General features: G+C 35.8%; 1 protein-coding gene across 2 annotated transcripts in view; it reads left to right on the top strand.

Annotated features, from left to right (window-relative positions):
- USP47 (ubiquitin specific peptidase 47) overlaps window positions 1-13,069 on the top strand; it is a 123,082-nt gene extending 110,013 nt beyond the window's left edge. For both annotated transcript variants that reach the window (XM_082627903.1, XM_082627904.1), the window contains 8 exons: window positions 4,588-4,763; window positions 5,127-5,207; window positions 6,547-6,662; window positions 7,025-7,143; window positions 9,401-9,531; window positions 11,044-11,091; window positions 11,182-11,312; window positions 12,130-13,069. In XM_082627903.1, the coding sequence (XP_082484029.1) occupies window positions 4,588-4,763; window positions 5,127-5,207; window positions 6,547-6,662; window positions 7,025-7,143; window positions 9,401-9,531; window positions 11,044-11,091; window positions 11,182-11,312; window positions 12,130-12,304 (977 nt within the window). In that variant the 3' untranslated portion in view covers window positions 12,305-13,069. The remainder of the gene's footprint in view (window positions 1-4,587; window positions 4,764-5,126; window positions 5,208-6,546; window positions 6,663-7,024; window positions 7,144-9,400; window positions 9,532-11,043; window positions 11,092-11,181; window positions 11,313-12,129) is intronic.
- Window positions 13,070-13,516: the final 447 nt, after the last annotated feature.

Genomic DNA, 13,516 nt, shown 5'->3' on the forward strand with positions numbered 1-13,516 from the left:
CCTGCCAATGCAGGGGACACGGGTTCGTGCCCCAGTCTGGGAAGATCCCACATGCCGCGGAGCGGCTGGGCCCGTGAGCCATGGCTGCTGAGCCTGTGCGTCCGGAGCCTGTGCTCCGCAACGGGAGGGGCCCCAACAGTGAGAGGCCGGCGTACCGCAAAAAAAAAAAAAAAAAAAAAAAAAAAAAGAATACATAAAATATCAGACTAAAACCAGCCAGAGGGCCTCCCTGGTGGCGCAGTGGTTGAGAGTCCGCCTGCCGATGCAGGGGATACGGGTTCGTGCCCCGGTCTGGGAGGATCCCATATGCCGTGGAGCGGCTGGGCCCGTGAGCCATGGCCGCTGAGCCTGTGCGTCCGGAGCCTGTGCTCCGCAACGGGAGAGGCCACGGCAGTGAGAGGCCCGCGTACAGCAAAAAAAAAAAAAAAAAAAACCAGCCAGAGAATTAGCAGGACAAGCAGGTTCAAGATACAAAATCTTTCTTCAAGTATAAAAGGGAAATAGCTGAAAACCTAAATACTTTGCATTAGTCTGAAAGGCAAATATTAATATTACCCCTTATATTTTTATATTTTAGTTTTCAAAACACTTTTTTGTTCTCACTTGAAGCTTTTCTGAAATGAATAAAGCAAACAATGATATCCTCATTTGACTGATAAGAAAACTGAAACTCGTAGAGGGTGAATGACTTTCCCCAAAATACATACATATCTAGTAAATAGTGGAACCATTACTAGAGGTTAAGGCTTCTAACTGAATGCATTTGCTCCTATTACTTTTGGAAGAGAGTCCCACTCTTCATCAATCCATTTATACACCCACACAATTATTATTTCCTGAATACATGCCAGGTTCCAGGCGATATGTATTTGTCAGAAGTAAGGATGACTAAGATGCAGTCTTATGCTTCATCTTGTGGAGAGAAGGTGCACAAACAACCACTGTATTAGTTAAATGCTATGATACTTGTAGTCTCAAAATTAGATCTTTTAAAGGGAAGTGGCAGAAATCATGAAATCAGTAGTAAAAATACATAAATTTGTGTTTTTAATTAATTAGGTCCAAATAACAATGTAATTATTTGACATCTATACCTATATCTTGCAGAAACTCAAGTGCGAAAATGTGGATTAATGAGTTAAAATGGAGATAGAGAAGCTCTATTATAGTAATGTTTTATTTAAATTTCTATGGACTTTTTTTCTTATAACTCTTATTAGCATGTTATCTCATTTAGTTCTCAACAGCTGTGTGAAATTGATATTGTTAGACACTTTTCACTGATGAAGAAACTGGCTCAAACAAGTTAAATAATTTGCCTGAGCTCACACAGTTAGTTGGTCACACTGCTGGGATCAGATTCAGGTATTCTGGTTGTAAGCCTAGTACTCATTCCTCCACCTCCCCACTGCTACCGCTGTTACTTACTTACCTCACGTCATAGTACAGGAAAAATAGCTAGTACCTACTCTGCTTTCTTACCATCCTCAGCCCTTCAAGGGCATTGCAGAAATTAAAAGTAGCTTCTCTTTGGAAAAAGGTTAGAAATTTCTTTCAAGGAGTTTGTTTTTGAAAGATGTGCTGAAAATCAGACTGCATGAGAGTTTCAACAGTAGGAAGGATTCAGTGGGAATATTTAGAATCATAGTCTGAAGGGTCCCATTTCCATCTTAGAATGCTTAATGAAATCTTTGCAAAGGAGATTGCTGGCCATTTTAACCTTTTTAGAAATCCATTGTGGGCTAATTTACTAGCATTCATTGAAATAGTATCATTCAAGATTTTGTATCTTGAACCTGCTTGTCCTGCTAATTCTCTGGCTGGTTTTAGTCTGATATTTTATGAATTCTTTTATTATTTTAAATCTCACCAATGTTGATATGTTTTTGTTGTTGTTTGTCCAAATGCCCAAACTGACAGATCTCTTCCATCCTTCTGAGATTATATAATTCAGAATTTCTAGTTTATATCTTGCCTGAAGCTTCCTTCAAAGAAACTTAAAAAAAAAAACGTGATGAAGAGAAACCATTTTCTACAAATTATTTAGGCTTTCAGAGCCATACAGAAGGTTTGTTTGAAAAGTAAAAGTGAAAACCCTGGAAAATGCCTTTTCATGTTTAAAAAACTGGCTTAGGGAAAAGGGAGTGGGGATGACAGCCAGCAGCCAAGTGTTTCAGGAGTCTCTAGTAAGACTGCTTCGTCACAGTTCCGCAGGGATCTGAAAGTAGGTGCCTGGGAAACATGGATGATACGTAATAATACAAGTTCTTCAGAGTGATGAAATGGCAAGGTAGAATAGGTAAACAAAGAATTTGATATCTGAAGAGTGGTATACCATGCACCGTGTAGACAACTCATTTAGATAATTACCAAACAGCATTTAAAATGATGGTCTTTAAGTGATTCATTATAATCCAGGAATTGTTTCAGGGAGTATAGAACTTGTCTTTGAAAATACTGTCCCAGTGTGACCTAGTTGTAGTCTTCAAGCACTGGGGTATGAACAGGAAGGCCAAAGTAATAAAAATGGTAGTGTATTTGCTCTGAAATTTCTTTGTACAATTTTGGCTACCACCTCTTTCAAGAAATACATAAAAGAAAAGAAAGAAGAAAAGCCTTTGAGGCTATTTTGAGGTTGCACTGTGAAGAGACTGAACTTTTCTGTATGAAGGGGTAGATAGGAAAAATGATATGATGGTATTCTGTAAAACTACAAAATAATTATAGCTCATCAATTAAGCTAACACTTTGTCAGTGCTACGTTAAGCATTTTACATGTGTTGACCCAAAAACACATTATGAGAAATAAATACTGTTATCTTCATTTAATAATAGAGGTAATTGAAGTACAGAGAACTTAGGTCAAAGTCACAAATCTAATATGTGAGGAGGAACCAGGACTTCATTCCAGCCAGGCAATGTAACTCTAGAACACTTGGTCCCAATCACCATATTGGACTATATCAATAACCAACAAACGTTCATGTCTTCCTATGATACAACATTACTAGGAGTTATGAGAGAAACCAAAATGGCAGTGATAGCTTTTATTTGAGTAATATTTGTCGAACAACAATCAATGAGACTGGCGTAATAATGCTATGAGGAAACGGAGGCTCAAAAAGATTGGATGACCTACCTACAGCCATTTATCAGACTGAAGTGGCAAAACTGAAATCCAGCCATGGGCTTCTCATTTCTAATCAAGAAATTTTTTCATTACACCCTTCTCTCAAGAAATTTAGTCCCTCTCTGGATAATAGAGTCTTGTACGCCAAAAGCTAGATTTTAACATTTAGGGGCATTCCTTAAAGCTTAGAAACTGACATTTTAAACAAATTAAAAGAAATGCTGCCTCAAAAGATACATACAGTAAATAAAGTTCATCACCTTGTCTATGTTTTCTGCTAATTCATACTTGTCACATTTTCTCTAGTGAACCAGTATTTTATAACCAGGAAAATAGTAAATAGACATTATTTGAAAAATCCATTTAGAAAAATTCATCAGCCTGAGTTGAGATGACCTGAGAATGGAAATCAGGAGTGTTTTAGGGTTTTATCCTTAACCTTTCATGTAAATTTCACAGAAAACTGAGGTCTGCCCTAGAGAGAGCCTTAGGGCTGCAAAGAGACCATGGGCCTGAGGCTGCGTGGCAGCTCTTACATTCTGTACTGCTTTGTTACAAGAGAAAGATAAATGAGTGAAGTTTTTGCTCTTTACTAGAATATGAAGACCAGAGTAAATAGAAATATATTCCAGAAGTATCCTCATTAGTGGCTTATAAAATAAAGGACAAAAGATTAAAATAATAAGCCTTAGAAAAAAATAAAGCCCATCAAAGATAATACTATTATAATGCCAACAGAGCTTAAACTGAAGCTTGGAGGAGGTAGGAGTTTCTGATCCATTTAGATATTATTCCTGTTACAGTCCAACCAACCACATGATAAAACAGACATCTTCATATGCTAGTCTTGACATTTTTCTCCAGTAGAAATCCCAGAACTAGATTTACTAACAATTTTTGAGGCGATTTATATATATATATATATATATATATATATATATATATATATATATATATGAAACTATTTTATAAACATTATCTCATTGAATTTACAGTGAGATACTATGAGGTAGGTACTGTTATTAGCTCCATTTTTCAAATGACAAAATGCAGGTACGGAGGCTGGTGGCTTGCTCTGTGTCTCACAGCTAGTAAGGAAGCAGAAGAGGTAGGGGTGGGACCCAGCCAGAGCCCACACTACTGCTGTGTAGATCTAGAAATGTATGTATTTGAAGAGAGTTCCTATAAGTTTGGTTTTTAATTCAGCAGCCAAAATAAATAAGCAAATAAGCACTTAAATATCTCAGAACATTTAAAGCTGTCAGATTATCCCTAGCATATGCTCAGTGTCCACGTCTTTGTCCATTCAATGTAGTATATTAGCTAAAAGTCAAATAACTGAAAAGGTACTTTTTCCTGCTTACAGTATAATAAAAAGTATATGATCTGCTTTATTTATACTCTAAGAGGTTTCTTTTACTTTTTTTTTTCTGTCTTTTTTGTGTGTGTGTGCTTAGGGTTGATGGTGCATGTTGATAAAAGAATTACTCTGGCTGCTTTCAAACAACATTTAGAGCCCTTTGTTGGAGTTTTGTCCTCTCACTTCAAGGTCTTTCGCGTGTACGCCAGCAATCAAGAGTTTGAGAGCGTCCGGCTGAATGAGACACTTTCATCATTTTCAGATGACAATAAGGTTGATTAAAATAATTCTGAATAATTAGAGTCTGTTTTAAATGATAGATTTGAGAACATCTTGTACTACTTCCAAGTAAGGTGAAATGGATACCCTAAAAGGATAATTTGTCCCTGAGGTTTAGTGGTTATTTGGCTTTTTTGTTGTTGTTTTCTCCATTCATCTAACAAACACTTGTTAAATGTTAACTGTGTGCCAGTTAGTATTCTAGGCACTGGGGAATCGGAGGTAAAAGATACACCTGTTTTCAAACAGCCCAGAATCTAGAGAATTGGGAGAAAAATACTAAACAGTTGAGATGAAAATGGGTAGTTTATTCTACTGAGACCATACATCTAAAAAAAAACTGTTTTTAATTTGTAGATTACAATTAGACTGGGGAGAGCACTTAAAAAAGGAGAATACAGAGTTAAAGTGTACCAGCTTCTAGTCAATGAACAAGAGGTAAGTAATATACTTACAAGCAATGTAAGGTAACTTTTGATAGTTATTAAAAACATACAGTGCACAGATTTGATTACTAGACATTTCTTTTTATCTCTCTAAAGAAGGGGATGGCAAACTTTTTTTAGGAAATATTTCAGGTGTACAGGCCATACTGCCTCTGTTGCAACTACTCAGTTCTGCCAATGTAGTACAGAAGCAGACACAGACAATACATAAGCCAATGGTGGTGGCTATGTTCCAATAAAATTTCACTTACAAAAACAGGCACCAGATGAACGTGGCCCTCAGGCCATTTTTGTCATCCCCCTGATCTAAAGTATTGCTACAAATGCTGGAGGGGCAAACATTTTCTGCTTTTAAGAGGGGGTTTGTTTGTGCTTCTGGGAATGATTGTATAATGCTATAGAAGGATGACAGTTAACTACTTTTTGTGTTCAGAGAATCATTTTTAGTATTTAACTAGCATTATATATAGTGTCTCTTTGTGCTGTAAGTGCTTACAAATATTAACCCTTCTAATCTTCATCAATTAACTCTATTATAAAAGTACTATTATTCCCGTTTTATAGATTAAGAAACCGAGGCACAGAGAAGTAACTTGCCCAAGGTCATATAACTTGTAAATGGTGGATTAAGGATCTAAACCAGCTATGTTTTTCGGGGAGTAATAAAATATCTTAGTTCCTGTGATATATAAGATTGTGGTGAATACCCAGAAGAATAAGGCAAAGACACTATTTTTAAGACATTTATAACATCTCAGTGAAGACCTAGACAAATGTGAAAAACAGCAAATAAGGGGATAATGTTTTCATAAAATGCCTTCATTTGTTCAACAAATACTTTATTAGACATCAGTCATATCTCTTATATGTGATCCATTACATTCATTTTGACTTACATCTTTCTTCTGAATTTGGGGTTTGTGAATACTGTATCTCTTTTGAGACAGTCAGTGAATTTATTTGGAGAATTAGTATTCATTTCTCTCATTTTACTCTATAAAGGTGATTCTTTTTACTTTCAAAATTATGGTCATTGTATTACAAGAAGAGAAATATGAATGTATTATCATATTTAATCTCCACAATGACTCTGTGAGGAAGACACTGGCTCCGGTTTACAGATGAGAAAACTGAGGCACAGAAATGTTAAGTAAGCTTGCTCAAGATAGCAGAGTTGTTAGTAAGTAGTGGAGCCAAGATTTAAACCTAGGAAGATAGACTCCTAAACCCAGTCCAGTAATTGTCACACTATAAAGTGCAAATAAAACGTCTTGTTGATCTTTATTTTAATGTGTAATTCAGGGTCTAATTGTTTATGTTTATATTCCTAGCCGTGCAAGTTTCTGCTAGATGCTGTGTTTGCTAAAGGAATGACTGTACGGCAATCAAAAGAGGAGCTAATTCCTCAGCTCAGGGAGCAATGTGGTTTAGAGCTCAGTATTGACAGGTAAAGTAAAATTACAGTGTCATCAGCAATTTGAAGAAAGACAATGTGGTCAATTGATATGGATTGGTATTATTTTCTAAAACTAGAAGAATTTTAAATTCCTGTACCATTCAGAATTTTAGTACTGCAGATTAATAGAACTAAGCAAAAGTATTAGCATTTGTTTGAACTTCCTCTGTAGGATACTAAATTTGATGTCTTGAGAGCTTTTCATTATATTTTCCCAAAATTTTAATGAATAACCATTTGACTTTTGTGTTTGAACATAGTTCATTTTTCTTTGGTGTGTCAGATTCATGTCATTTTTTTCAAGGTAAGAATTTCAAAGTATAATAGTTTAAAATGTCTTATCACATTTGTAGGTTTCGTCTAAGGAAAAAAACATGGAAGAATCCTGGCACTGTCTTCTTGGATTATCATATTTATGAAGAAGATATTAATATTTCCAGCAACTGGGAGGTTTTCCTCGAAGTTCTTGATGGTATTATCAATATTCTTGTGGAGAAATATCAGGAATTCTCTAGAAATAATCAAAGTTATCATTTTTTCAAATAATGAGTTTCTTCTGTCTCTTCTCTGGGCACCATTTGCCTTTTAAATATTTCTTCTTTTCTCTAATTTTAAGAATATGAATTCTTCCTTTCAGGGAAGTTGCAATTTCAAAGTTGTATTTTTAGTACCTTTTACAGAAAGTAAAAGTTTCTTAGCCATGTTTGTTATTTAGTGTCTTTCTTCATTGTGACTTGTTTTGAGGCTGTGGTATTAATAATTTTTCAGAGATTTTGAGAACAGTGACAATATTAGTTTTCTAGGTTGGTACAAAGTACTACAAACTGGGTGGCTTAAACAACAGAAATTTACTTTCTCACAGTTTCAGAGGCTAGAAGTCTGAGATCAAGGCATTGTCAGGGTTGGTTCCTTCTGTGGGCTGTGTGAGGGAGAATTTGCTCCATGCCTCTCTCCTATCTTCTGGTGGTTTGTCGGCAGTCTTTGGTGTTCCTTGGCCTATAGATGCATCCTCCTGATCTCTACCTTCATCTTCACATCATGTTCTCCGTGTGGGCTTTCCTATCTGTGTCCTGATTTCCCATATTATAAGGACCCTAGTCATATTGGATTAGTACCCACTTTAATGACCTCATTTTAACTTGATTACCATTGTAATGACCCTATTTCCAAATAAGGTCACATTCTGAGGTACTGAAGTTCAGGACTTCAACATGTCTTTTGGTGGGGGACATGATTCAACCCATAACAGTGTAACAGTGACCTAGAAGAGCAGTTCTGTTTGTCACACCTCCTGGTTTTAATTATCAACATTGGTACTTTTAATCTAATGTTTTTTGGAAGAGTTAGTGGGGGAAAAGTTGGCTTTTGGGAGATATCAAGGGAAACAACTAGTTCTATATTCTTTTGCGACTTTGCTGTTGCTTAGAAAGTTTTTGATTTTCCTTTTCTTTTTCCATAGAAATTAAAATATCGTAAGTTCTGGATATTTTTATGTAAGATTATGATAGCTTTCAGAGGGTTCAATAATACTAACACCTCACCTATTTCAGGCTATTTCAGGTCTAATTTGGTTTAAATTTCAGTGTTTGAATTCTGATTAAGTGACAAGTTAACTGGGGAGACAAGGAATAACCAGGACGCCATCTACTATGATTTGTAGCCAAGTGCTCCAGATTGTAATTCCTTCCCTGAGTATCTGGGGCCTGAGAGAGTAATCGCTGTGTCTGGGTAGGCCAAGAAGAGATGAAGGACATAGACATCACCCTTGTTAGGAGGGAGTATATTTTAGCAGAGATGGATTAGCCAGAACATGTCTCTGGATAGTAGGTCCTTACATCAGTATCATTTCAGTATATATTTTAACATCGAAATACTTGAGTAAGATATGTCATGTGATTAAATCTAAGAAACAGTTATTGACCTGTAATTTGCCAGACATTGCTGATCCTTGGTGCTACAAAAATGAATAAAGACCAGTGATTGTCCCCCAGATGCACAGTGTATGGGAGAGCCAGAACTACAAACCTGAAATTCCAAAATGATAGATGTTAAGGACCAAATCAGTACAGTTGGCTCTTGTGTACCTCAAAGAGAAAGGTGACAGTTGAGCTGGGTTTTGAAGAATCAGTAAGTTTGGGAGTAAATGAAAAGAGAAGGATTAATGATAGCTTGAGTGAAAAAAGAAGATAAACTGAAAGCTATTTGATTATGATTTTAGATTGTGGGGTAGAAGCCAACAGAGGAACAAAGATCATAGATGCAAAGAAGAGAGTAATTGGTAGAGCAGTGTCCAGCAGGAGTCACGAGGGAGTGGAGTTAGGAGTACTGGTGGAAGGAGAGCTTGCAGGGGTTAGCGATTATCTTCTGAGACTTGGGGGAAGAGAATAAATATTTTATTCTCAAAAACTCCTTGGGATAATTGGTTTCTTTTATACCCACTTTTTCTTTTTTATATATATTTATTTATTTGGCTGCGCTGAGTCTTAGTTGCGGCGTGCGGGATCTTTAGTTGCGGAATGTGGGATCTAGTTCCCTGACCAGGGATTGAACCCGGGCCCCCTTCTTTGGGAGTACAGAGTCTCAACCGCTGGACCACCAGGGAGGTCCCCATGCCCACTTTTTAAGAATAACACTTGAAGTAAATCTTTTTGTTTAGTCAGGCAGTACAAGAAAAGGCAAATTATGAATCATTAGAGTAAATAGAATGATGGCCTAATCTTGCATATTAGGGGCAGAGAAGATGAAATCCATGTCACAACTTGCAGTTTTGTCAAGACGGTGGAGGCCTTCAGAGATGAAGCTGGATCCCTTCCAGGAGGTTGTGTTGGAAAGCAGTAGTGTTGATGAGTTGCGAGAGAAGGTAAGTTCATTTTAAAGAAAATGAACTAACATACATTTTTCTCTGTGGTGCATAAGAGACACCCTAGGAAGTGAGTGCCAGACACTGACGCAGCAACCTCTCTTTCTTTGAATCTGTCACACCTTGTGCCACACTACTCTTGTTTCTTAGGGCTGCTGATGCTTTGAAAAATTACCTTGGCTTCTGGCCATCCAGAAGTGAACCACCACTTTCTGTTACTTGGACCAACTTTGCCTTAAATAGTTAGGATTAGTTAGAGGCACTAGAGTAAATTGCTGTATATGCTTAAAACCCAAATGAGGTAGAATCAGGTAGAGAACCCAGATGAAGATCTCTTCTGCATTTTGCATTTTAAAGGTGGGAATTCTAAGGATCTCTGGAGAAAGGGTGAATTATTCATAAGTGGTACTAGGACAGTTGGCAGTTTGGGGAAAAATTTATTTACATATTTCACACCAAACACAAAAATAAATTCTAAATAAGTTAAATTTATATTTTAAAATATAGTAAAATGATAAATGTTCTAGGTAAAAATACTGAGAATATTTTTATAATCCCAGAGAGGGAAAAATATCTGTAAGTATAATACCAAAAGCCAAAAAAGAAAAGATAGAAAACATAAAAGTTTAAATCTTCTGCACAGTACCCCCCCACTGCCAAAAAAAATTTTTTTAAAGCAACCCATAAACAAAACTAAAAAACAATGGAAAAATATTCAAAACATATGTGAAACATGATGTCCAAATTTAAAAGGAGCTACAAATTAATAATCTGGACAATCTAATTTTAAAACAAGCAAAGAATATGAATAGGGAATTCATAGAAGAAGAAATACAAGTTAAAATAATAACAGCACTTTTTACCTCTTAAATTGGTGAAGATTTAGAATATAAAAAAATACCTAGAGTCATCATGGTTTGGGGAAGACACAATATCATACACCTTTGATAAGTGGTTAAATTGTTACTTTTTTTCAGGGTTCAGCTTGGCATTGTTTATCAACATTTCAGATGTGCAATTCTACATCTAAGAAATGTTTGCAGAAATATGCGAAGAGATATTTATGGAGATACATATTATAGCATTGTAACTGGGAAAACCTAAAAACACGCTCAGTGTACATCAGTAGGAAATAAAATGGTATATTTTTCAACTATTGAAAAGAATGAGGTTACTCGGTATCCTATTCTTATATGGAGACTATATAAAGTTATTATATAGATATATAAAACTGTATTTATGAAATATATTTATAAATGTGTATATGTAGTTTATATATGCATAGGAAAGGTCTGGAAGGAATATACTAAATTGATATTTCTGAGACATGGTGTTTGCAGGTGGACAGAGGAGAGAATTCCACTTCCTGCTTTTTAAAAAAATTTTATATCAAACATGTTACTTCTTTGAACAAAAAATCAAGCTATGTCTGTGCTTATGAGGTTAAAGGAAAATAACTTCTCAGCAAATTTACTTTTTAGATGAACTCATGTAAAATGTTTCCTTTTACAGCTTTGTGAAATCAGTGGAATTCCTTTAGAAGATATTGAATTTGCCAAGGTAAGGTCCTGAGAATGTTTAAATCTGGGTACTAGGGCTCAATAAACATGGCTAATGGTGTCATTTATTCATTTATTCTTTTCTCCTTAGGGTAGAGGAACTTTTCCCTGTGATATTTCTGTCCTTGATATTCATCAGGATTTGGACTGGAATCCTAAAGTTTCTACCCTGAATGTCTGGCCTCTTTATATCTGTGATGATGGTGCAGTCATATTTTATAGGTAACACTCACAGTGTTTTGGTTATTTCTAGTGGTACCACATTTTTGTTGTGCATCTTGTTTTTCATAAATAGCTTTACAATTGTTATGATACAGAGCAGCCCTGACCAGTGCAAACCATTTATTACATTCTGAAATTTCTAGTGGCCACATTTTAAAAAGTAGAACAGTAAAACTATTTTAATAAAGTATTTCTAACCCAGTACATCCAAAATATTATCATTACAACATGTAAACAATATAAAAATCATTTACAAGGTATTTTACATTATTTTTCATATAGTAAGTCTCCAAAATATTGTGTATTTATTATACTTGCCTCCCATGTCAATTTGGAGCAGACATATCTCAATAGGCACACATGGCTAGTGGCTACCGGATTAGACATTACAGATATAGAGGGAAAAGAATAGTCATTGGAGGCTGGCAGATATGTGTTCAGATTTAGCATTGTTATTTACCTAGGTCCTCATCTGTAAAATGGCAACAATGATGTCAACCTTGCAAGATTTTATGAGAATTAGGAAGTATTGCATTTTAAAAAACTGGCCTAGTGCCTGTTATAAATAGATGTTCAATAAACGATAGCCATTATTATACTAATAGTAACATGGAAATTATTCTATGCCATTTATCGAAGTGAGTGCCATGTTAATATAATAAACACATTAGAAGTCTAGGATATCTTAATATATAAGGTTATTTAACTTCAGTGGTGATAATCAGATTTCATTTTCTCACTGAGGAGCATTTAAGCATAAATTAAAAGAGACAGATGGCTCTACTGGTCTAATATGTCATTAATATTTTAAACGTAGGGATAAGACAGAAGAATTAATGGAGTTGACAGAGGAGCAAAGAAATGAACTGATGAAAAAAGAAAGCAGTCGACTCCAGAAGACGGGACATCGTGTAACGTACTCACCCCGGAAAGAAAAAGCACTAAAAATATATCTGGATGGAGCACCAAATAAAGATCTGACTCAAGACTGACTCTGCTAGCGTAGCATTTTCCCTGGGGGATTTTGGTTTTAATTAGACGGTTCACTGCTACTGTGTAGTGTGCCATATAGCCGGACGTGGTTAGGGGTAACCCAGTGATACCAGCACTGATTGGACTGCCCTTCACCAATCAGAAGCTCAGTGCCCAATGGGCCACTGTTTTGACTTGGAATCATGTTGTGCACTATAGTCAAATGTACTGTAAAGTGAAAAGGGATGTGCAAAAAAATAAAAACAAAAAGCAAAACCTGCTACTAGAAAAGGGGAAAGGGGAATGAGTAAACTTCTTTTCTTGTGGACAGATGTGCACATAGCCGCTAGTCCAACCAGCCTCAAACAGGATGCTCATAGCTTAATAATAAAAGCTGTGCAAAGGCCATGAATGAATGAATTTCTGTTTATTTCACTGATACACACATTACCTCATTGACAATTCGGAAGTAAATGCAACGTGTGTTGACTCTCGGAAAACAGCAAAATTAGGAGCAGAAGAAAGAAATGCTTAGAACCAGCCGTAACCCAGTAAAGAAAGAATCATGAAGTTGTGTTTTTACTTTGTTTCCTTTTTTTCAAAGTATTAAGAACATTATTCTAGATCATCAAAACGTTTCCTTAGACCACTCCCAGCAGGTGGCAGCTCAAAATTGCTGCAATACTGTAATTATAACTGATTGTACGTAAGTTATGGATGTAGAGAATTCATTTCACTCGTTCATTCAGCATGTAAATAAAATTGATCCTATTGAATTATCATAATTGCAGTTCAGCTATTTCCCATGGTTATTCCTTTCACATGTCATTCATGATGTACATTTGTGTACATTGAGAAGTATAGCAGTTTATGTAAATGTAACCCTCAGTGGGGTTCCTCAGTGCTGGGTCCCATACGATTGTATTTGCCCTTGTTAATGAGGTTTTTCTGTTCAGCGGCTTTGATTTTTTTCCTTTTTTACATTTATTTTTGAAGATTTACTCCAGGTTTGAATCTTCTAAAACCCTTTTAAGTCCCACTTTAATTTTTAGAGTTGATACATAGTTACATGTAGTTTAACTTTGGGGAAACATCTTAACATCGTTTTGAATAAACTTGCTAGTAAGTCAGGTCATGACACAGGCTAATGCAGTCAACATGATTTCATTGCAAAGTCTATTAGAATTGGCAAGTTTTTGCTATGCTAAATACAACTATTCAATGAACACAAT

The sequence above is a fragment of the Mesoplodon mirus genome (assembly GCF_964341445.2).
Source record: "Mesoplodon mirus genome assembly, chromosome: 7".
In the NCBI taxonomy this organism is placed as follows: Eukaryota; Metazoa; Chordata; class Mammalia; order Artiodactyla; family Ziphiidae; genus Mesoplodon; species Mesoplodon mirus.